General features: G+C 47.7%; 1 protein-coding gene across 4 annotated transcripts in view; it reads right to left on the reverse strand.

Annotated features, from left to right (window-relative positions):
- The window catches only part of MBD6 (methyl-CpG binding domain protein 6), a 113,823-nt gene that overhangs the window by 24,359 nt on the left and 64,629 nt on the right, over positions 1 to 24,835 (reverse strand). For all 4 annotated transcript variants that reach the window (XM_033938091.1, XM_033938092.1, XM_033938090.1 and 1 more), the window contains 2 exons: positions 14,897 to 15,110; positions 2,314 to 2,477 (listed from right to left, as the gene is read on the reverse strand). In XM_033938091.1, the coding sequence (XP_033793982.1) occupies positions 2,314 to 2,477; positions 14,897 to 15,110 (378 nt within the window). The remainder of the gene's footprint in view (positions 1 to 2,313; positions 2,478 to 14,896; positions 15,111 to 24,835) is intronic.

Raw genomic sequence — 24,835 nt, forward strand, 5'->3', positions numbered from 1 at the left:
TGCCTGCAGTTTGCAGGCCCACTCCTATGTCAGACAAATACAGCTCCAACCAGTCAGGAAGTTCACACCTAGGTACTCTAGGTCATGGGAGGGCTCAAAATCATTTCTTGTTAATAACCCAGCCAAGATCCTGGAGCACCAGGAGACCTTGGGAGGTTGCCATTCTCAAATTCACCTCCAAGTCACCAACCAGCCAACTGTCCAGATAGGGATGCACTCATGCGCCTTTCCTGTGGAGAAAGGCCACTACCACCACCATAACCTTGAAAAAGGTCTGAGGTGCCATGGTAAACCCAAAGGGGAGAATCTGGAACTGAAAATGCCTGCCCAGCATGCAGAACTGGAGAAACCACCTGTGCTTTAGCCAAATAATGATGGGGAATAGGTTTCCACTTGGTCCAAAGGGGACAGAAATTTCCCTGGCTGGACAGAAGTAATCACAGAGCAGAGAGCTTCCATTGAAAGCCAAGGAACTTCCAAGAAGACATGACAGCCTGATGCTTGAGAAGAGTGACGCAGGGAGATATGATAAAAGCATCTAAAACTGGAGAGGCAAAATCCAAGACAACCATTATGGACAACTTCCAGGACCCATTGGTCTGAGGTAAAAAGGGCCCAATCTCGGGGGGGAAAAAAACACAACCAACTGCCCACCTGCACCGGTCCAGGAGGGACTCCCTGACCTATATTGGGCTCCTTTCTGAAGGATGATGGAGAACCCTTAAAGGCCTTTGCCATCTCTGGAATACTTTGTGCCAGTAAAGAATGGACCCTTCTGGCCCCAGTCACCAGAGCCAGCCAGTTTCCTTGAACAATAGTAAGTCCTTTCTCCCAGACCTAGATGATTCCCTGAAATTATGTGGGACTCTCCTGTCCTTGGCCAACTTCTCCAGATCTTCACCAAAAAGGAGATGACTCCAGTGCTGCAGTCAAAGGTGCCACCAGGCTGCCATTGCAGTTACAACCATGCTAGAACACAAGTGACCAAGTCATAAAGAGATCAGCTAAGAAAGCTGCCCCACCCCAAGAATGGCAGGAGCCCTGTGCCTCGAATTCTAGATGCCATGGTTCCTGCCAAAAGCCATGTGTCCGTAGTGAGAAAGGAGGCCACAGGAATAATCACTGATGCACTCCTACTTTAACCCGGAGACAGCCTGGCCAAAATCTCAGGCACCTCTCATGGCACCATTCCATAATCAGGGCATGCCGAGTCAACTGCCACCGATATTCGGTGGCTGCTACAAGAACCACATCTCCAGCCAGCATTGATCTGATGCTCCAGCAAGCTCTCCTCAGGCTTGAATGCAAAGCCAATCTGCACAGCAACCTCTGAATCCCCCATCACAGGGGTTCAGCACAGCAAGCTTTTGTTTATTGTTTGGTTCTTTTTTGTCTTTTCTTTTTTATTCTTTTAACAACTTTAGGGTTGCTTGCAAACGAGCGTGAGGAGTCTTCTTTTTCTTCCTTTTTTGTTTGCAGCGGTTCCTAGGAAGGATTAGGAGTAGGAAGGAGGGGCAGGTGTTAAAACCCCACTGGCTTAGGGGCCCATGTCAGTTACTGACTCCAGGAGCCAGAAGAGGCTAACAGCACCCAAAATCAACCTGGAACTAGTTCATGGACCAATCCAAGGGAGAGCACACAGCCCATGTTCCCAACCAGCCAGGCTCTAGCTGAAGCTAGGAACCATGGGATTCAGACTTGTCTAGAAAGAAATCAGCTGCACCAGCCCAAACTGATCTCTGCTGGAAGGGAGAGAAAAATACTGACTAACTCCAGGCTGCACTAGCTATTATACTTGTGATGTTATCAGAACTTGGATTTTTTTTCCTACCTCCATCTACTGGTCAGAGGATATAACCCAATAGTCTGGACTGGTTTAGTCTATCTGGATAATGAGGAATCATTTTTAGGTGCATAACATCGATGAAGTGTCTACTACTCTTGCTTACCTACCCTTCAATCTCTTTGCATGTACACACATATTAGGGGTCCTCTCTGTCAACAGATTTGGTTGAAATTTGACAGAAAAAACAAATAAAGTCCTACAATTACAAAACTATCTAAATCTGTCGAATAGTGCTCCCTTCCTCCAAAGAGGATAGCAGGAAGCAGCCCTTAAAACAGAAGATATCTGACAGGCTTAAAATGTGCATTTCTCCAAGTTGCCTGGAACACTCTGAGCATTTATTGCTCTGAATTGTTGCTGTAACGAATGGCAGCATTTCAATAAAACCTTATTAAACTTTTAAAAGCAGCCCAAATATTAAAATTCCCTACAGAAGGCTAGAAGATAGAATACATGTCCACACATACCTGAAGGTTCTGGGAGAGCCAAGGCAGTGGACTCGAGCTGGTTCCCTGACCCAGCAGGGGTGCCTGGTTCTGATACAGCTGCAGTCCTAAGGGGCTCTGAAGGGCTGCCAGCAGAGCTCCTGGTGGGGTGTTGCATGTATTTGCAGCCAGCGCAGAGAGGTCACCTGAAAAAGATAGTGTACAAGGGGATAGGGGTGAGAACTCAGGAAGGTCAGAAGTTATATTAGAATATAATTCACCTTGAGCTACCACTAAAACATACACAAGCTGAAGCCAAATAAATACCCCTCTGCTGATTTTCAGCCCAAGTCAAAAAATATATCAGGGCAAAGGAAAAATACCAACACAGTATACAAATATTCAGTGAATATTATCAAATATGTGCAAAAAGATAACTTAGCTAGAAATCAAGTTAATTTGATGTTGTTTCTCTTCAATTCTTTTTAATTCCTCTGTTGTTAATGGTATTGTTTTTATCTTATTATAATTTTGTTTTTCCTATATATTTTAACTTGTACAGTAAAACCTTGGATTGCAAGTAACTTGGTTTGCAAGTGTTTTGCAAGACAAGCAAAACATTTTATTAAATTTTAACTTGATATACAAGCAATGCATTTCTTACAATACAAGTACATACAGTATACACACATCACAACTGAGCCGATGGTTCTTCTCTCTCTGACGCTGCGGGAGTGCAGTGACTGTTCTAAATGAGCGAGGTCTTGCAATACGAGTACATACAGAATACACGCGTCACATCATCATAACTGAGCCGATGGTTTTTCTCTCTGATGCTACAGTATAGTGACTGTTCTAAATGAGCGAGGTCTTGCAATACAAGTACATATAGTATTTTGTATTAAAGTTTGTAGGTTGTGGAATGAATTATCTGAATTTCCATTATTTCCTATGGGGAAATTCGCTTTGATATACGAGTGCTTTGGATTACAAGCATGCTTCTGGAACGAATTATGCTTGCAAACCAAGGTTTGACTGTATTCCGTTTAGAAATTGGATAAGTGATTGAATCAAATTTTAATAAAAACTTGAAACTTGAATGATTGGGTAGTGAGGTGGTTGGAGGGTTTTTCTCTCTGCGATGCCCCTCCATGTCTCTGAGCTATCCTAGCATATGTAAAGCTGTTATTTATAGATTTCCATCATATTTTGTGGGGAGTGTGTTTTGACATATATACTGGATATTCAGCCCATGGTAGTTGTCAGTTTTTAATACTGGGTGCTGTGGGCAAAAATAACCCGATATTCAGCGGAAAAAGAGATCAGGTTCTTACCTTGATAATATCTTTTCCTATAGATAGGAATGCCTGTTCGCGAGCATTCTGCAGATGTCAATTACAGCTTTTCAGCTCCAACTCCTTCTCCCTGGTCTCTGCTGCCCGCTTCAGTTTGTACCAAAGCCAGATATAGCCTTAGAGGAACAGACAGGAGGAGGAGTATGGAGAACTGCCCAAAACCAAGTGTCTGATCTGCTCAGATTAATTGAAAACAATCACTGAATGAACAGTAATGCAAGTAAAACATCAATGCCAAAAAAAATAGAAATTAAATATGAACAGCCTGAATATTTATGGAGCTCACAATCCCTCCCTTTTAAATATATATAGAGAATCTTCATAATCCTAGTCTGACTGACAGGAAAATTTTAACTGTGAAGCTGATCTGGAAGCTTTGGTCAGACAGCAGGCACATCCGATAATTGCTGGGCAGGGGTTTCAGCATACCATTCATATCTAGCGAAGGGGAAATTGACCACTTGGTTTCTCCAAATAGTTTAAATATATCTCAATTTTTGGAATCTTCTAAAGATATAACAAAATGTGCTACTTTGTTGGTTACATTTAAAACAGAACTGGAGAAACAACTTATTTTAAAATTGTATTTTAATAAAAAGCAAGCTTTGTTCTGTGGTCAACAATTAAGAATATTTCCTGATGTTTCCAGGCAGACGCAGTTTCAGAGGAAGCAGTTCCTATGCCTTAAACCTCAGGTCCTGGCAATAGGAGCTGAATTCTTCCTTAAATTTCCATGTAAGTGCTTGATATCTTATGGAAAAGATAAATATGTATTTGTGGATCCATCTCAATTGGAGAGTTTTCTAAAAGATAAAGTTTTACCTGACAAGGTTTCAAAAATGATTGCAGTGGTTGATGAAAATAAGTACACGAAAAGAAAATCCAACAGAATCTGCAGTAAACAAACAGCAACCAAAAACCAAAACAAAAACTGCAGACCATGTGCAAGATGTAGGCACTGTTTATTACAATGTTAATGCAGTATGGTAAATATACCACCTTATTACCAACCAGTGGACCCAACACGGTCCGTGTTTTGGACAACATCTTTCTCAGGGGTCCGTGGTGGATACGGTATATACAAACCGCATTGACCAAATCAAACAAATGCCGTTCCGGCTCTAAAGTACAGTGCAGCACTGCGTTGCTATCGCATGAAAAAAAGTGACATTTTAGGTTAGGCCTTTTTCTTGTCAATGATATTGTTTTCTTTGGAAAATATTTTCTTCTTAAACAATTTTTTTTTTATATGTTTAAGTGTTTTCCTTTATTGTTGTGGTAGGTGCTCATCAGCCCCTTTAATGTGGACTAGATCAGAGACACAGCTGTATTATACATTTATTTCTTGTGAAAGTTTCTTTGATGTACCTAATTTTTACAGAAGAGAAATGATATGGAGGAAGTGAAGAATGCATAGGCCAAGGATATACAGAGCCAGAACTCAATGCCTGGATACTACACATGAGGAATGGCTGAGGAGGCTTAGATTCGATAAGTATGCCATAGTACACCTGTGCAACCAGCTAAAGGAGGAGGTGGAGCCCATGGTGAGGGCATTATGGGCAGACTGTATGGCCCGTTCAGGTCTTTATCTGCGGTCATTTACTGTTACTATGTAACACGTATAAAGAAAAAGAAAAGATATTATCAAGGTATTTATTCATTCAATTTTCTATACCGTTCTCCCAGAGGGAACTCAAAACAGTTTACATGAATTTATTCAGGTACTCAAACATTTTTCAAGCATTTTTGTCTGTCTGTCCTGGTGGGCTCATAATCTATCTAATGTACCAGAGGCAATGGGGAGATTAAGTGACTTGCCCAGATCACAAGGAGCAGCTAGTGTTTCAACTCACAACCACAGGTTGCTGAGGCTGCAGCTTTAACCACTGTGCCACATTCTCTCCTAATCTCTTTTTCCAGTACAACAGGAATGGTATGCTGAACCATAAGAACATACCTAAGCAGTCCCCAAACTCTCAGGTGGGATAGAGGAGCATGCATGTAGTACTAAGGACCCAAGAGTGGCATCCTCCTGTGCTGCTATGTCCACCTTGTAGAATTTGGTGAAGGTATGAAGGGAAGACCAGGTTACTGATCTACAAATCTCCTTGGGTGGAATCGTCCGAGCTCAAGTATCTCACGGGCCGCATCAAAGTGGAAGAAGATATCTTCCTTCTCAAGAGTCCCATGGCAACCAGGGTGCACCCGTGGAAAATCAGGGGAGGGAAACTGCACGGTGACACCAGGAAATTCTTTTTCACTGAAAGAGTGGTTGACCGCTGGAATAGTCTTCCACTTCAGGTCACTGAGGCCAGCAGCGTGCCTGATTTTAAGGCCAAATGGGATAGACACGTGGGATCTATTCACTGAGTTAGGTGGGGGAGGGTAATTGCGGTGGGCAGACTAGACGGGCCGTGGCCCTTATCTGCCGTCTATTTCTATGTTTCTATGAGCTTATGCCCAAGAGGAGGCCACTCCTCTTGTTGAGTGCGCCTTTACGGAGTCAGGCAGTTGCTTGCCGCAAATGATGTATGAAGAGGATATGGCTCTATGAATCCATCTAGAGGAAGGCTTGCCTCACCTTGAATGATTGGTTAACACAAAAAGAAGATCCAAGACAAAATTCATTGTTTACCTCCAGGTAACGTAATATTACTCTTCTGATGTCCAAAACTTTTAAGGCCTTATCTTCTTCTTGAACTCCGTGGGGTAAAATGCTAGCAGTCTAACTTCTTGGTCGACATGGAATGCTGAAATAACACTTGGTAAAAATGAGGGAACTGTATGCAAAGTCACTACCAATTCTGTGATCCGGAGAAACGGTTCTCTACACAACAGGGCCAGCAATTTTGAAGTAATCGCCATCAAGAAGACCACTTTAACCATCAGATTCATGAGGGAAGCTTCCTGTAAGAGTTCATATGGAGCTCTGCCAAGTCCCTGTAAGATCACATTAAGATTTCAGGATTTCTCGAATCAAAGGCAGTAGTCTCAGTGCACCCTTTATGAACCTATGCCTGGGTGGGACGCTAGTGAAGCTCTCTTCTCTCGGCCCCGGAAGCAAGAGAGTCCTGCTACTTGAACTCTAAAGGACGCCACCGCCAATCCCTTGTCAAGGCCTTCCTGCAGGAACGCCAATATAGATGAGATGGTGGCATTGCCCAGCTCTAACTTTTCTTTGATGTACCAGCACTGAAACGTCTCCCATGCCTTAGCATACACTGAAACCATTGTCAGCTTTTTGGCTTTAAGTAGAGTAGCAGTAACTATGTCTGAATACCCTTTATGGACTAGCACTACACGCTCAAAAGCCTTAAGTTCAAAGCATCCCGGATCTTCTAGGGCAATCGGCCCCTGCAAGAGCAAGTCTGGATGCACCTGGAGTCTGAGACTTTGCTTCTTTTGTAGGTGTTCATGATCCACATACCACATGTACTCCAAGAGATTGGCCTTTAACAGCAGTTTGCCCACACAGAACTGCGTCCTTTCCTCAACAGAGTAAGCCCGAGAAGGGGAACTCCGAGTACTGAAGCCATGAAGGAAAATAAAGAACTGGTGGCGAAAATAAGAAAAAGAAACCAGAGCAGATCAGAACATACCTTCTGGTTCGCTTGCAGAAGAAAAACTGAACAGGTAGCTGTTCTCCACTGCAGAAGGGGAGGAATTTAGAGTGACCCCCTTTTGCAGATTCATGACTAATGGGAAGCAACAGCTATGGTACAGAATCCTATGGGGCTCATAATCAAAAGAGGAAAATGTCCAAAAACTGGCCTAAGTTGGCACTTGGACGAACATTGTCAAAATACGTCCAAGTGCCGATAATAAAAACTTGTTTTGGATGCATTTCTAAATGACCTAGGCCTTCATATTGCCACTGAACAACCATAGCTACACGGGGCATTTCAGGAGGAGTGTTGAGGGCGGGTGTTGGGTGGGACGTGGGCCGGCTTAGACTTAGTCGCACTGCATGTATAACCGAAAGTTATACAGCACAGGATCGACGGAACTTGGACGTTGTGACTTAGATCATTTAAAACATGGTCTAAGTCACAAAAACCCACCTAAGTCACCAGATAAGCACTGCAAACACATAATACAGACCCCCCACACACTCCCCAGTGATCACTGACCCTCCCCCACCCCCATAAAAATATTAATCACAACTTGAATAATTGTGCCTCCAGAACATCATCACCTGGCAGCCTGGCATAGGAAAGCCTAGTCATGCTGCACAGAGGTGTCTTGAGCCATCTTGGGGGTGGGTTAGGGACCCATGGAGAGGAGGACCCATGCCCATAAGCCCCTGTAATCACTGCATTGATACTGAAACATGTGCACTCCCCTATACACCCCACAAACCCTTTTGTACTGGCATATAAGTGGCTCCTGCAGCCATAAGGGCTATTGGGGTAGTAGATAAGAGGGTCTAGAGGATTCTGGAGGTGGTTTGTGAGGCTCACTATGATCTATAAGGGAGCTGTAGTGAGATGAAGACATGGCACCCTTTCTGTGAAGTTCACATCAGTGCCCTGTAAGGTACCCCACTATTTAGGTGTCATGTCTGGGTGTTCAGTCCATCACTTTGCAGACCCCTCCCATGTCCAACAGGGCTTGTTCTAGGCGTTTTTGACTTGGACGAAAAGGTGGACGATTTAGCGACTTGGACGATCAGATCGCCAGGAAGTATACTTAGACGATTTTCGAAACGAAAAAACAATTTGGAAGTATTTTTCGAAAATGTGTCCTAAGTTGTTTTTTTACTTTGGACGACTTGCGACTTAGACGAAAAGCACAGTTACTTACCGTAACAGGTGTTATCCAGGGACAGCAGGCATATATTCTCACATGTGGGTGACGTCATCTACGGAGCCCCGGCACGGACAGCTTTTCAAGCAAACTTGATTGAAGTTTCAAGTTTGCACACTGCACCACGCATGTGCATGCCTTCTCGCCCACTAGAGGGCGCATCCCACCTCGTGGTCCTCAGTTCCATAACTAGCAAGGAAGCCATCCCCGGGGAGGCGGGCGGGTTGTGAGAATATATGCCTGCTGTCCCTGGATAACACCTGTTACGGTAAGTAACTGTGCTTTATCCCAGGACAAGCAGGCATGATATTCTCACATGTGGGTGACCTCCAAGCCAACCAAAAAAGGGCAGGTGGGAGGATGGCAATTTAGGAAAACAGATTTTGCAAAACTGACTGGCCAAACCGGCCGTCACTCCTGGATAAAGTGTCCAGACAGTAATGAGAGGTGAATGTATGAACCGAAGACCAAGTGGCAGCCTTACATATGTCCTCCATCGGAGTGGATCGGAGGAAAGCTATCGAAGCTGCCATCGCTCGGACCTTGTGCCCCGTGACTCGACCCGGGGGAGGAAGGCCAGCCTGAGCATAGCAAAAGGAAATGCAAGCAGCCAACCAGTTAGACAGAGTGCGCTTGGAAACTGGATGCCCTAATCGATTGGGATCGAAGGACAAAAACAATTGAGGGACCTTCCGATGAGACCTGGTGCGTTGAAGGTAATACGCCAACGCCCTCTTACAGTCAAGCGTGTGAAGCGCCGCCTCGCCAGGATGGGAGTGGGGCTTAGGAAAGAACACAGGAAGGACAATGGACTGATTGAGGTGGAAATCAGAAACAACCTTAGGGACAAACTTAGGATGGGTGCGGAGAACCACCTTGTCATGATGGAAGACGGTGAAAGGGGGATCCGCAACCAAGGCTTGCAACTCCCCAATCCGCCTAGCGGAGGTGAGGGCAATCAGAAACACCACCTTCCAAGTCAGCAATTTCAAGAGGGACTTGTTGAGTGGCTCAAAAGGGGGTTTCATCAGTTGAGCTAAAACCACATTCAAATTCCACACGACAGAAGGAGGCTTAAGAGGGGGACAAACCCTGAGTAACCCTTTCATGAAGCGTGTCACCAAGGGATGGAGTGACAGAGGGCGTCCATCCAGATGTTGGTGGAAAGCAGAAATCGCACTAAGATGAACACACACCGAAGTGGTTTTCAAGCCAGAGCGCGACAAATGGAATAAATAGTCCAAAACCGAGGATACTGGAACCGATACCGGATCCAGGTGAAAAGACGAGCACCAGGTGGAAAACCTGGTCCATTTCTGCGAATAGCAAAGCCTCGTCGAGATCTTGCGGGAGGCTTCCAATACCTCCCTCACCGATTGAGACAGGTCCGGAGGAGTCAGGGAACAAGAAACCAAGCTGTCAGGTGCAATGACTGCAGATTGGGATGTAACATGGATCCTTGACTCTGAGACAGCAGAGAAGGAAAGACAGGCAGAGGAAGAGGCTCCCTGGCACTGAGCTGAAGTAGCAGGGAGAACCAGTGCTGACGCGGCCACCGAGGTGCTATGAGAATCATCGTGGCCGTGGACGATTTTAGATGTACTAACGTTCGCATGATCAGAGGGAAAGGAGGGAATGCATACAGGAACCTCCCTTCCCAATCGAGGAGGAAGGCATCCGCTTCCAGACGATCCCGCGAGTACATCCGAGAACAATACAGTGGTAGTTTGTGTGTCTCCGGAGAGGCAAACAGATCCACCTGTGGCGTTCCCCAGCGAGCGAAAACCTCGCGCAGAACTGCTGAGTGTAGAGTCCACTCGTGCGGTTGCAGAAGTCGACTGAGTTTGTCCGCCAGACAATTCAGTTCTCCTTGGATGTAGACCGCCCGGAGGAAGATGTTCCGGGAGACCGCCCACTCCCAAAGGCGAAGAGCCTCGGAACAGAGGGGCCAAGACCCCGTTCCCCCCTGCTTGTTCACATAGTACATTGCCACCTGATTGTCCGTGCGGACGAGGACCACCTGGTCCTGCAATATGTGAACGAAGGCTCGAAGTGCTAGGAAGATGGCCCGCAGCTCTAGCACGTTGATATGACACCGACGGTCTTCTGCCGACCACAGGCCCTGCGTGCGAAGACCGTCGAGGTGGGCTCCCCACGCGTACTCCGAGGAGTCCGTGGTCAGGACCTTGCGAAAAGGAGGAGTGCGAAACAGTAGCCCCATGGACAGATTTGAAGAGTCTGTCCACCAACGCAGCGATTTCCGCAAAAGCGGAGTCACCGAAATGAGGCGAGACACCGGATCGCACTCCTGACGCCACTGGGACGCGAGGGTCCACTGAGGGATCCTCAGATGTAGCCTCGCAAACGGCGTGACGTGTACCGTCGAGGCCATATGGCCGAGCAGCATCATCATGCGCTTGGCCGACACCATCGATAGTTGAGAGACCTGGCGGCCCATCCGTACCAAGGCTTCCAACCGCTGGGTCGGAAGGTAGGAGCGCAGGCGCACCGTGTCCAGCACCGCACCTATGAATTGAAGAGACTGAGCCGGCCTCAACTGAGACTTTGGAAAGTTTATCTCGAACCCGAGAGTTTGCAGGAAGGCAATAGACTGTCGGGTCGCTGAGATAACCCCCTCCCTGGTCGGGGCTTTGATGAGCCAATCGTCCAGGTAAGGGAACACATGGAGTCCACGAGACCTCAGGGCTGCCGCAACCACCACCATGCACTTCGTGAATACTCGTGGGGACGCAGCCAGGCCGAAGGGCAGTACCCTGTACTGGAGGTGGAGGTCCCCCACCTGGAATCGTAAAAATCTTCGGCAGGCAGGGTGCACCGGAACATGGGTATATGCTTCCTTCAAGTCGAGGGAGCACATCCAGTCCCCTTCCTCCAAGAGAGGATACAAAACCGGGAGAGATAGCATTCGAAACTTCTCCCGGACCAGGAATTTGTTGAGCTTCCTGAGGTCCAGTATGGGGCGCAGGTCCCCGGTCTTTTTTGGGACCAAAAAGTAACGGGAGTAAAACCCCGTACCCCACTGGTCCTTGGGGACCGGCTCGACCGCCCGAAGCTTCAAGAGGGCTTTGGCTTCGGTCAGAAGGGTCGGTAGCTGCGAACGGTTGCAAGGGACTAAACTTGGGGGACTGTCCGGCGGCGAGGACACAAAGTTGAGCGAGTAGCCCTCGGAGACGATCCGGAGCACCCAAGCGTCTGAGGTAATCCCGGTCCATGCCTCCCGGAAGGACCGAAGACGCCCCCCGATAGGAAGGGGTTCCTGTGAAAGTGCGGAGGGGAACCCGCCCCGTCCGCTCAGCCCGTCAAAAGGAAGGCGCGGGCTTAGAAGGGCCCTGCGCCGGGGCTTGGGTTTGTCCCCCTCTGCCTCGCTGAGACGGACGTCTCGGAGGCGGTCTCGAGAAAGCCGGGGTCGACTTCTGAGGGTATCGGCGCGGCGGAGGCCGGAAAGGTTTCTGCGGCGGGGGCCTAGGTTTGGGGCGGACCAGGGATGCTAAAGAGCGCTCCTGCTCCGACAACCGCTTGGTCGCCGCATCCAATGACTCGTCAAATAACTCGGACCCCACACAAGGCAAGTCTGCAAGACGTTCCTGCAGGTTTGGGTCCATGTCGAGGGTGCGAAGCCAGGCCAAGCGGCGCATGGCCACTGCGAAGGCCGACACCCTCGAAACCAGCTCAAAGGCGTCGTACACTGCATGGAATAGGTACAACCGCAATTGAGACAGGTTGGACATAAACTTATCGAATCCTGCTCTTTGGGAGTCCGGTAACGAGTTTCGATATTGAGGAAGGTCCTTCACCATACCACGCAAATAGGAGGAAAAGGTGAAGGCGTAATTTAGAACCCTGGTGGCCATCAGGGAATTTGAATAGAGGCGACGGCCAAACTTGTCCAGGGTCCGCCCCTCCCTGCCGGGTGGAACCGCCGCAGAAACCCGTGAGGGCTGTGATTTTTTAAGACCAGACTCCACCAGAAGAGACTGGTGGGAGAGCTGCGCCTTATCGAACCCTTTAGGGGGAATCGTCCTATACTTCGATTCCATTTTTGAAGGCACAGACGTGACTGTAAGAGGGTTTGACAAGTTCTTCAGCCAGGTCTGCAGAAGGACACTGTTGAGAGGGAGTCTAGGCACCTCTCTAGGAGGAGTGGGAAGGTCCTGTTCCTCCAAAAATTCTTTGGAATACCGAGAACCTACCATCAGGTCAATCCCCAGGGCTTGGGCCATGTCCTGAACAAAGGATGAAAATGAGGACGGCCTAGCCTGGGGAGACGGGGTTCTCGACCGCCCCACCGAGGAGAGGGGGGAGGCCTCATGAGAATAATGAGGATCCCTAACAGATCCCGAATCCCAGGATCCCCTCTCCAAGGCCCTCGAGGGGGAAGGGGAAATTATCCTCCTCGCAGAGCCCTTGGGCGAGGACCCCGGGGTCCGTGGGACACTCTCCCATTTCCTCGGCGAGGCGGCACGGGAAGACTTCCCACGAGGTGAGCGGAGGAGCCTCAGGTTGTCGAGGCGCAACTCCGACACCTGCAGCGCCTCGCCCCCGAACGACGAGGAACGATCGCGCCGAGGCGAGCCTCGGGGCCGCTTAGACTTCCTCGATCGGCGCCTCGTCCGAGGTCGCGTCGAGGGCGAGGCGTCCCGGGAAGACCCGGAGGAAGAGGAGGAAAGACGGCGCACTCTGCGCAACTTTTCTTTGGGCCTTACACTCCGCTCAGGAGGTTCCCCCGAGGTCGAGGTCAGGGGCGGGGCCGAGACCGAGGTGAACGGGGCCACAGTACCCGAGACCGAGGTCGCCGAGGCCGGGGCTCCCGAGGTCGAGGGAGCCGAGGCCGGGGCCTCCGAGACCGAAGGCGCCCCGGCCGAGGTCGAGGCCGCCGGAACCGCAGCACGTTGCAACACTTCCAGGGCTCCCGACAGCTCCGATGAGATCAGGGCTCGGAGGAGATCCTGGAAGGCCGGAATCCCCACGAAGGTGGGGAGTTCCGAGTCCGGGGCACACTCCCTGGAGGGCGACCTCGGTCTCGAGTATTCCCTCGGGGTGTGCGAAGTCGAGGTCCGATGCGGGGCCGGGGTCGACCCACCCGCCTTGGCCTGACTCGAGGATGGCTTCTTTGCTGAAGGGGATGGAACAGAGGACTTACCCGAAGCTGGCTTCGCTGACGACGCCTTCGAAGACGAGGGCCGAGGCGAAGCCGAGGCCCCCGAGGACGCCGAGGCCGAGGTCAAGGCCGGGGCCGAAGCCGAGGCAGACGTCGAGGCCTTAGGCGGCGCGTCGACGGCGAACAATTCAGCCATTCTGGCCTTACGGCGACGGAGGGCCCTGTTTTGGAAAGTAGCACAGCGATCACACGACGCTGTCGGATGTTCGGGCCCAAGACAGACAATGCACCACCGGTGAGGGTCAGTGATGGAAAGTAACCTCTCACACCGGCTGCACTTTTTGAATCCCGTAACAGGACGGGACATCAACGAAGAAAAAGAAGAAGGCCGGGAACGACCGACGTCCCGCGGCCACGGCTTCCGGGAGCCCCCGGAGCCCAACGAAAAACAAAATAAATTTTTTTTTTTTTTTAAAGAAAAGAACAGAAAACAAAGCAGCACCGCGAACTAATTCGATGAAAGAACAAACTAAACGCGGCAGCTAGAAGGCAAAACACTGGAGCTCAGATCCACAGGGCTTTCTTGCTCCGCGGAAAAAATTGAACTGAGGACCACGAGGTGGGATGCGCCCTCTAGTGGGCGAGAAGGCATGCACATGCGTGGTGCAGTGTAGCAGACTTGAAACTTCAATCAAGTTTGCTTGAAAAGCTGTCCGCGCCGGGGCTCCGTAGATGACGTCACCCACATGTGAGAATATCATGCCTGCTTGTCCTGGGATAAACGGACTTAGACGTTCCTTTTGATTATGCCCCTCCACGTCATTACTACAGAATAGATTTGAGGACCCGGTTAATTTGCATAGTATGGTTAAACCTGATTGTGACCCTCCACAACCGGTGATAGAATCAATTCAGTATCAAGGCTTAGCTCAACTATGTAACTCTTCTGGAATTGTCCAGATAACCTGTTTTGTAATCCGCCTTGAACCGCAAGGTAATGGCGGAATAAAAGTCACTAATGTAATGTAATGTAATGAAATGTCTTGCATTAGGCAAGCCTCTGTGCCTGTTGTCTCACTGCACAAACAGGAAGGCTATATCATTCCCTCAATTTGAGGACATTTCCAGGGGGTGGGGTAGACCAAACAAAAACACCTGTTCTGAGCTTAGTATTCTATTTTCAAACTACAGTAGTAGAAAAAATAAAATGAATAGACTAATTAGCAAACAACCAGAACTAAGCTAAAAGAAACAGAGCAACTTTGCCCAAGTCCTAATGTATTTGTACAGTGGTTTTTGTCTGGAGACCAGTATGACCTATAGAAGTCATAGGAGAACTCACCGAGCAAAGCAGCACCGAGTAGAGGGTTGGCCAAAGATGGCAGCAGAGGAGTTAGTCTCCCTGAAGTCACCGCACTGGCCATGTTGGTGCCTGGTAAAAGTCCCGGCCCTTCAGCGCTGGCTACCTTCCCTTCGGTGGTGGCGGCAGGGACATCAGTAGTTGCAGTGGTGGTGGTGGTGGAGGTAGATCCTACAGAGGAGGCAGCACTACATGGCTGTAAAATAAATAGAAAAGTATATCACATATTATCAAACACAAACAGGCAAAAAGTAGAGCATCTCGCCTTGGGATATATGTAGTCAAACAAAAAGGCAAGGAAGGAGTCTTTCCAACCAGTGATAAGTCTTTATTGTAAAACAATGGGATATAAATAAATAAACCAAACCAAACCACAGATAAAAGTGGAAACTGCAAACATAATTAAAATGTCCATACAATCAAGACTTGAGTTAATTGATACTCATAATCTAAGTTACAAATGAGGTAATGGAGTGTGAAGTTGCTTACCCAAGGTCACAAAGAGTGCTAGTAGGAGATATAGTTTGCAACCTGATTCTCTAACCACTTAGCCACTCCTTCATAATAAATTATAATACAGGCTTGACAAAAGAAATGGCAAGACTCTGGAACAAGCCATGTTGGGTTATCCCTATTGCTGCAGGAGGCTGGATAAATTTCTATAAAATCTTGAAATTTCAGATTTGACAACAGTGGACACAGAAAACAGATTTGCTCGGTTCAAGCTACATTTTACAAGATACCTGGATAATTCCTAAGCTTCTGGCTGAAGTTCGAATTCTCCAGCAATACCAGACAAATCTTTATGTGCCATGTATAAAGGAAGATTAGGTACTTACCTCAACAATCTTCTTTCTAGTATAAAGGCATACGAGCCTTGAACCAGTGGGTTTTGTACCAATACTTGCTAGTCTGTGTAGAAGATATAAGAACATAAGAAGTGCCTCTGCTGGGTCAGACCAGAGGTCCATCGTGCCCAGCAGTCCGCTCGCGTGGCGGCCCATCAGGTCTAGGACCTTTTTTTTTTTTTCTACCTTATCTATATCCTTCTAACTGTACCCTTCTTCATCCTATATCTTCCCTATCTATATCCCTCAATAACTTCTTCTTTCAGGAATATATCCAATTTCTCTTTGAAACCCTGTAAAGTACTCTGTCCTATTACACCCTCCGGAAGTGCATTCCAGGTATCCACCACCCTCTGAGTGAAGAAGTACTTCCTGGCATTGGTTCTAAACCTGTCCCCTTTTAGTTTCTCCAAGTGCCCCCTTGTTATTGTAGTTCCCCATAGGCTGAAGAATCTGTCCCTCTCCACATTCTCAATGCCCTTCATGATCTTATATGTCTCTATCATGTCTCCTCTGAGTCTCCGCTTTTCCAGGGAGAAGTTTCTCTAGCCTGTCTGCGTACTCAAGATGTGGTCGCACCATCGCTCGATATAGCGGCAGGATAACTTCCTTCGTTCTGGCCGTAATACCCTTCTTGATGATACTCAACATTTTGTTTGCTTTCCTTGATGCTGCTGCGCATTGTGCTGACGGTTTCATTGTGGTGTCCACCAGCACTCCCAAGTCCCTTTCAAGGTTACTCTCCCCCAGTACCAACACCCCCATTTTGTAGCAGAACCTCAGGTTCTTTTTCCCCACATGCATGACCTTGCATTTCTCCACATTGAAGCTCATCTGCCATTTGTTGGCCCACTCCTCCAGCTTGTTCAGATCCCTTTGTAATTCTTCGCAGTCCTCCACTGTTCCTACCCTGCTACAGAGTTTGGTGTCATCCGAAAATTTTATAACTTCACACTTCGTCCCTTTTTCTAGGTCATTAATAAATACAATGAACAGCAGCGGTCCGAGTACTGACCCCTGCGGAACACCGCTTGTGACCTCTCTCCAGGCTGAGTAGTGTCCCTTCACTCCCACTCTCTGCTTCCTGCCTGCCAACCAGTGCTTAACCCATCTGTGCACGTCGCCTTCCACCCCGTGGTTCCACAGCTTCCTAAGAAGCTGCTCGTGGGGTACCTTGTCAAAGGCTTTTTGGAAGTCCGGATAAATGATGTCTATGGAATTTCCTCTGTCCATCTGTCTGTTTATCCCTTCAAAGAAGTGTAGTAAGTTCGTTTGACACAACCTTCCTTTGTAGAAGCCGTGTTGGGTCGTTTTTAGTAGCCTTTTTCTGTCTATGTGCTCATTGATGCTGTTTTTTATCAGTGCTTCCACCATCTTGCCCTGGACCGAAGTCAGACTTACCGGTCTGTAGTTTCCCGGGTCCCCTCTTGATCCTTTTTTGAAGATAGGTGTAACATTTGCTACTCTCCAGTCCTCTGGGATCTCCCCTATTTTCAAGGATAGGTTGCAAACTAATTGGAGTAATTCTGCTATTTTGTTTTTCAGTTCTTTTAATACCCTTGGGTGGATTCCATCTGGGCCTGTGGATTTGTCTGTTTTCAATCTATCTACCTGCTGTAGGACATCCTCGAGGCTTACTTCTATTGTCGATAGTTTTTCTTCTTGGTCTCCATTGAAGATTTTCTCAGGTTCCGGTACATTGGTTGTGTCCTCTCTCGTGAAGACTGACAAGAAGAACCTGTTTAACCTATCGGCCACCTCTTTTTCATCCTTTACTACTCCCTTTCTATCTCCATCATCCAGTGGTCCTACTTCCTCCCTTGCCAGTTGCTTCCCTTTAACGTATCTGTAGAACGATTTGAAGTTTCTTGCTTCCCTGGCCAGTCTCTCTTCGTATTCTCTTTTTGCTCTCCTAACTGCTCGGTGGCATTCTTTTTGGAGTTTCCTGTGCTCTTCCCAGTTATCCCCAGTTTTGTCTTTTTTCCACTTCTGGAAAGATTATTTCTTGTCTCCTATTGCTTTTTTCACTACATTTGTTATCCATACTGGGTCTTTTGTTTTATTCTTTTTGCACCCCTTTCTAAATCTAGGAATGTGCAGATTTTGTGTTTCTAGCACCGTGTCCTTGAATAGGGACCAGGCCTGCTCCACGGTCTCTGGGTTTTTTTTTAAGCTGTTCCTAAGCTTCTTTTTTACCATTGCCCTCATTGCATCATAGTTCCCTTTCTTGTAGTTGAGCGTTGTTGCTGTGGTTCTCTTCCCTTTGCCAATTCCTACTTCTAATTTGTACTTAATCATGTTGTGGTCGCTGTTTCCTAGCGGTCTTACTACGTCTACATCCTTTGCAGGCCCTCCCAGTCCTTTGAGGATTAGATCAAGCGTAACATTCCCTCTCGTTGGCTCCTTGACAAGTTGTTCCAGGAAACAGTCCCGCACGGCCTCTAGGAATTCAGTTTCCCTAGCGCTGGTGGAGCTTCCAATACTCCAGTCTATCCCAGGGTAGTCAAAGTCCCCCATTACCATGACTTTTCCGTTTCTGCATACCCCCCTCAATTCTGCTTCCAGTTCCTTGTCATCTGATTCTGTTTGCCCAGGTGGACGATAATATAGTCCTACTTTTAAGTCAGATCCATTTCTTCCTGGCAGTTTAACCCATAATGACTCCAACCCTTCTTGTGTGTCCTGTCTCTTCTTAGAGTTTGTACCCTGGCAGTACTACGTCCCATTTGTTTTGTTCATTCCACCAAGTTTCAGTGATTTCAATGATGTCTAGGTCCTCTTTTTGGGCTGTGACTTCTAGTTCACCCATTTTGTTTGTAGGGATAGGATTAGAGAATTAGAGGCAGTTACAAAATCAGTCAGGGACACTGTTCAGGCAATTAGGCCTGATGGGCCGCCGCGGGAGCGGACTGCTGGGCAAGATGGACCTCTAGTCTGCCTCAGCGGAGGCAACTTCTTATGTTCTTCTTATGTTCTTCAGGCTCCTCGCATTTGCGTACAAGCAACTTAAGTCCTGGTATTTCTTTATCCCTGCTTTTATTCCTTGAGGATTTCTCCTTTTGTCGTCCTCCTCTGCCAGTCCCTGCTTCCTGTTCGTTTCTTCCTCTTTCTTTGGTGCATCTTTTTCGTCCTCCTCTTGCGTCCTTAATTTTTCTTGTTTTTCTAGCTCCCGCTGTTCGCCCTTCTTTTTGTCCTCCGGCTTCCCGTGTTTCTTTAACTCCTGTTGCTTGCCTTTTGTTATTTCCCAGCATTTTTCCCTCTCAGTATCATCTCTGGATACTCTTGTCCGAACCGTTGATGACAGGTCAACTGTCGGCTTTCCCCCTTCTTCTTAGTTTAAAGCCTGCTCTATTCCTCGCTCGACATTGCCTGCTAGTAGTCTCATTCCTGCCTTGCTCAGGTGTAGTCCGTCCCTCCTGAAGAGCTTGTTCTTCCCCCAAAAGGTAGTCCAGTTCCTCACAAAGTGGAAACCCTCTTCATCACACCATCTCCTCAGCCATGCGTTTATTGCTTGTAGTTCAGTCTGCCTCTTCACGTCTGCCCTCGGCATTGGCAGGATCTCTGAGAATGCTATCCTCTGTGTCCTCAGCTTCAGTTTCCTTCCCAGGGCCTTGAATTGTTCAGTTAGTGAAGTCCTGCTGTAATTCCTCCTGTTGACGTCATTTGTTCCAATGTGGATCATCACTGCCGTCTTCTCCGTTTCCGCTCCTTCCAAAATCCTCTCGATTCTGTCGGTGACGTCCTTCGTTCTTGCTCCCGGGAGACAGGTTACTAGTCGGTCATCTCTCCCTCCTGCTATGTGACTATGTCCACTTCTCTCGGGATTGAGTCCCCCACTACGATTGCAGATTTCCCTTTTTTCATCTTCCTTTCTGGTCGCAAGTCTGTATCTTCAGCGTGGTTCAGAATTTCTCCTTCAGGGTACCGGTGGGTCTTTGCCTGTTCAATTCCACTATGAGCTCCATCATCCCTGATACCTGTTGGTTCCAGTCCTTCAACTCGCATGGGCGTAGCTTCCTCGCTCCAACGTTGCTGGTAACCCTGTTCTTCCAGCTGCCTGTGGGCCTCCTCGATGAATCTCTCAAGTTCCCTTACTTGCTCCTCGATGCAGTTCTCTCCTGTGGGGTCTTCGGCTGCCTTGAACGGGTCTTCCGAGATGTGGAGTCCCTCCAGTTCCTGAACCCTGCACTGTAGTCATCCGACCTCCTTCTTCAGACTTTCCAGTTCCTGACACCGACTGTATATGTATGCCTGCCGCCCCGAGAGGAGGTAGTCGTACATATGACACTCTGTGCAGTATACTGGAAAGTTCTTCTGGGTTATTGCTGCTTCCATTCTTCACCTTCAATTTACTAGGTGTATTCTGCTCCTGTTAGTGTGTGTTTATGTGCTCTCTCCTGTGTTGGCTCCTTCCTACCTACTTGTATGTCGCTTTCTTTTGCTTTTGAGTAAGTGCTGTCCTTCGTTGGGCCTACCTCTTCCTTGTCCCTGGAGCCTGCTGCCTCTCTTATCCTTCTTGGACTTGTGTGTGCTCTCCTTGTGCTTGTGTCCGCTTCCTCCTTACCTTCCTGTGCTTCGCTGATGCCCTGGAGTCCTCTTCTGTTATTTGCTTGGCCCTTCTCAAGGCCCTTTGCAAAGGCGCTCGCCTTCGCTGCGTGCCGTTGGCTCACCCCCTCTTAAGGGGGAGTCTGGGCTGAAGCCGCTGATGCGGTGGGGGTGGGCGGAGCTTCCTCTCGACTGCCCCTGGCTCTCTGCTTCCTTGTCGGCTTTCCCCTCGCGCTGCCTTGCTGGATCTCCTTCTCCTCTCTTCGCCTGCCCTTCTCCTCTCCTCTCCTCCAGTGATTGAGCAGTGAGTCCCTCCGGCTCCGCCTCCTCTGCATCAATCTGTGTTGCTCAGTTTATACTAAAGCAGCCCAGAAAAGGAACACAAAGAGGAGGCGGACCAACACAGTATAGTCTGCTCTGACAACAAAAGAAACTATTAGAAAACATGGAAAATTTAACCTTTAATCAGCCATAACTCCAACAAGCCACCTAACTTCAATGTGGTTGTAATTGTATGATACGTCCTCCCAAGGAGACTCTCCTTCAGATGCTGTGGAGACCTTCAGGGTACAAATATAAACAAACCCACTTCAGAGTGGACTATAAGCAGGAGGGGGTCAATATATGCAAATATGGTATTCCAACTTTTTAAGGGTTAACAACTTATTGTTTACCCCTTGACACCCACACCTCCTTAATGTTATGCAAAAAATCTTACTGTTATCAATAAAGATAAATGACAAAACTTACTGGGATTATGTCTCATCAAAATTTAACTTTAAGTTAATTGATAACAGTAAGATTTTTTTGCACAATATTAAGGAGGTGTGGGTGTCAAGGGGTAAACAATAAGTTGTTAACCCTTAAAAAGTTGGAATACCATATTTACATATATTGACCCCCCCCCCTCCTGTTTATAGTCCACTCTGAAGTGGGTTTGTTTATATTTGTGGAAGATTTCATTTTACCTCACTTCATCATCTTCTCTATCCTGGTAGTGAGACCTTCAGGGTACTCAATACTCTTCAAACCCTGAAACACGAAAAGCTCAAGCACAGCAAGGAAATTTGCTTGTCTGAGGCAGAAAGCAGGTGAAATGGCAAACTGACAGGGCAGGAGGTCAAGACTCATATGCCTTTCTACTAGAAAGAAGATAGTTGAGGTAAATACCTAATCTTCCCTTCTAGTGCAAAAAGCATGAGTCTTGAACAGTGGGATGTACCAAAGGAGTCCCTCTAATCTAGGACAGGGTAGATGAGCTTGCTACCAGCAAGGAGGCATCTTCCTGCACCACCATATCCACCCTGTAGAACTTAGTGAACATATGAAGGGTGGACTATGTGGCCGTCCTACAAATCTCTTTGGGCAGAATTGCCCAAGACTCCACCCATTAAGAAGCAACACTTCTGGTAGTGTGTGTCTTCACAGAAATTAGGGTCTGCTTCCCGCTCCCAAAGTACACTGACAAAATAGCTTTATGAATCCATCTGGAAATGGAGGCCTTATATGCCAACTTCTCTAGCTGGCTAGCATTATTTTATTTTATTTATTTATATACCACTTATATCCTAAGTGGTTTACATTCGGGTACCTTATCATATTTCCCTATCTGTCCTGGTGGGCTCAAACTCTATCTAGTGTACTTGGGGAGATGAGAGGATTAAATGACTTGCCCAGGGTCACAAGGAGCGGAAGTCATTTGTCACTTCTAGATAACAGATAAGAGCTCTTCTGACATCCAGCAATCCCATCACTTTGTCCCTTTCTCTGGGCCCTGTTGAGTGGAAGGCAGTTAGTCAAACTTTTTGGTTGATATGGAAGAAACAATTTTTTGTAGAAAAGAAGGAACTGTGCACAAAGAAACTCCAGCATCTGTAAAAGGGAAAAAGGGCTCTCTGCAAAAAAGATCCCAAAGCTCCAAAACTCTCCTTGCCGAGGCGATAGCCACTAGAAAAACCACTATGATAGTCAAGATTCATCAGAGACACCTCTTCCAAAGGCTTATACGGAGCCTTATTTAGAGAATGCAGAACAATGTTCAGATTAAATGTGGGGAAAGTCTGCCACATAGACGGTCTCAACCTCATGGCCCCTTTCAAAAATCTGGCCACATCCGGATGAGAAGCCAAGAAATGTCCTCCACTTGGCTCCGAAAGAAAGACAGACCTGCCACCTAAACCTTAAGGGACCCAAACACCAGACCTTTCACTAGTCCATCCTGCAGAAATGACAGGACTACTGTAAATGGGACCTGAAATGGCTCCATGCTCTGTTCTGTGCACCAGGCCTTCCAAGCCTTAGCATAGGCAGCCACCATCACTGGCTTCGTAGATTTGAGGAGGGTAGACAGAAGAATACCCTTTGCATGCTAAGGCTGCATTCTTAAGAGCCATGCCATAAACCCAAAGCATTCTGGATCTCCCAGGACCACCAAGCCCTGCAAAAGAAGGTCCACATGAGTTGGCAGTTTGAGCCGTCTGTCCCTCTGAAGACAGACTAAATCTGCGTACTATGGCCAATGTAGCTAATCTGGAGCGATCAGAATTACCAATCCCGGATGGTCTGCAATCCTTCAGATGACTCTGCCGATCATGGGCCACAGAGGAAAAACTTACAAGAGCTCCTTCTGCGGCCAAGGCTGCACTAGCACATCCATGCCGACGCTCTCAGGCTTGTACCTTCAGCTGAAGAAGTGACAAACTTTCTTGTTGGTTGCTGATGCCATCAAATCAAACGTTGGTGACCCTCACCAACTTACAATCTTGGTGAAAGCCTTCCTGAATAGCGACTACTCTCCTGGGTCCAGCATCTGCCTGCTGAGATAGTCAGCCTGTACATTCTCCGCTCCTGCCACATGCGCTGCTAATAGAACTTGCAGGTAAATTTTGACCCAACTGAACAGCAACTTGGCCTCCTGTCATAGCAGAGCACTTTTGGTGTCCCCTTGCCAGTTGACATATGCCACCATCATGGCATTGTCTGAGAAGACCCTGACAGCCCAGCCTGGAAGAAGATGACGCGCCTGCTGGCTGCGTCACATGACTCGGGTCAAATGAAGGGTGGCTGGCACAAATAGACTGGCTCCGCAGATCCACTGGCTCTGCGGGACTGCGTTCTTTCTTCCAGCAGAGGACACAGCATGGGGTCTCTCGGCACCGAAAACACTGAAAAAACAAACTTGAAACAAAAAAGAAAAAGATGCAGAGCAGAAAAAAAGACTTTTGCACAGATTGCTTGCAGAAATTGGGGCTCTAACTCACTCTCTAAGGTAGGAGGAGAACATGCTCAGAAAAGTGTTTGGATTTCTGCAACTCCCGGATTGCGGGAAGGAATTGAACACCTAGAGTATGGAATCCAGAAGGGACATAACAGAAGGCACAGTTGCCAAACCGAACGGCAGCACTGAGAAATGAAAATGGCTCTCTAGCACATGGAACCAGAGAAATTTCCTGCGATCTGGGAAGAATGGGATATGTAAGTAAGCCTCTGTCAAGTCTAGCAAGTCTAGAAATTCACCCAGAGTTACCAAGGCAATGACTATCTCAAGAGTTTTCATACAGAACCTGTGAAGCCTTCAATACTATATGGACTGCCTTGAGATCCAGAATTGGTCTCCAGTCTTCTGAGTCTTTCTGGAGCATGCTGAAATATACAGAGTATCTGTCTGAGCCTGAGCCTGCATCTTTTACCAGCTCTATAGCTCCAATTTGTAACAGCCGTTGTACAGTCGTGCTGATCTTAGCTGTTTTCTCCTATCTTCCTGCAGGAAAATCCAGAAAAATGTACCTGAAGGACTGACAGAATTCGAGTTTGTATCCTTCTCAAATGATGTTGGTCTGAAGAAATCTGCACACAAATCTTCCAGAATTCTGAAAGTCTCCTCTTATATGGAGGATTCGCGAGGCCAACAAACCGTTCCGAGCTCTATAATCATGGAGAGGATGCGGTATATAAACTTAAGGTTTAGTTTAGTCATTGGGACTTCTAGATATTTGCTGCTGAGCAAGAGACAGCTACAGAAGCTCTTCTGGAGCCTTCTGCAGGAGCTCTTCTGGAGCCTCCAAACCTCTGTCTAGAGCCCTGAAAGGACCATTGTGATGAGGAACCCATAGACTCAAACACTTTTTTTGTAGCCATGAAAGGAACCACGGCAGGAACTCCCAAAGCCTCATGGTTTACCGTCTGGCAAGGACTTAGAACGATGATCCATCACACTGGTCATCCAGTCCTTTTCAAAAAGAGGACAGATTCTGTACAAACGTAAGGAAGTTCTTCTTCACCCGAGAGTGGTAGAAAGCTGGAACGCTCTTCCAGAGGCTGTTATAGGGGAAAACACCCTCCAGGGATTCAAGACAAAGTTAGATAAGTTCCTGCTGAACAAGAACGTGAGCTGTTAGGGCTAGTCTCGGTAGGGTGCTGGTCTTTGACCAGAGGGCCGCCGCGTGATCAGACTGCTGGGCATGATGGACCACTGGTCTGACCCAGCAGCGGCAATTCTTATGTTCTAATGTTCTTATGAAAGGGGAGC

The sequence above is a fragment of the Geotrypetes seraphini genome, chromosome 3 (genome assembly GCF_902459505.1).
Source record: "Geotrypetes seraphini chromosome 3, aGeoSer1.1, whole genome shotgun sequence".
NCBI classification, from domain to species: Eukaryota; Metazoa; Chordata; class Amphibia; order Gymnophiona; family Dermophiidae; genus Geotrypetes; species Geotrypetes seraphini.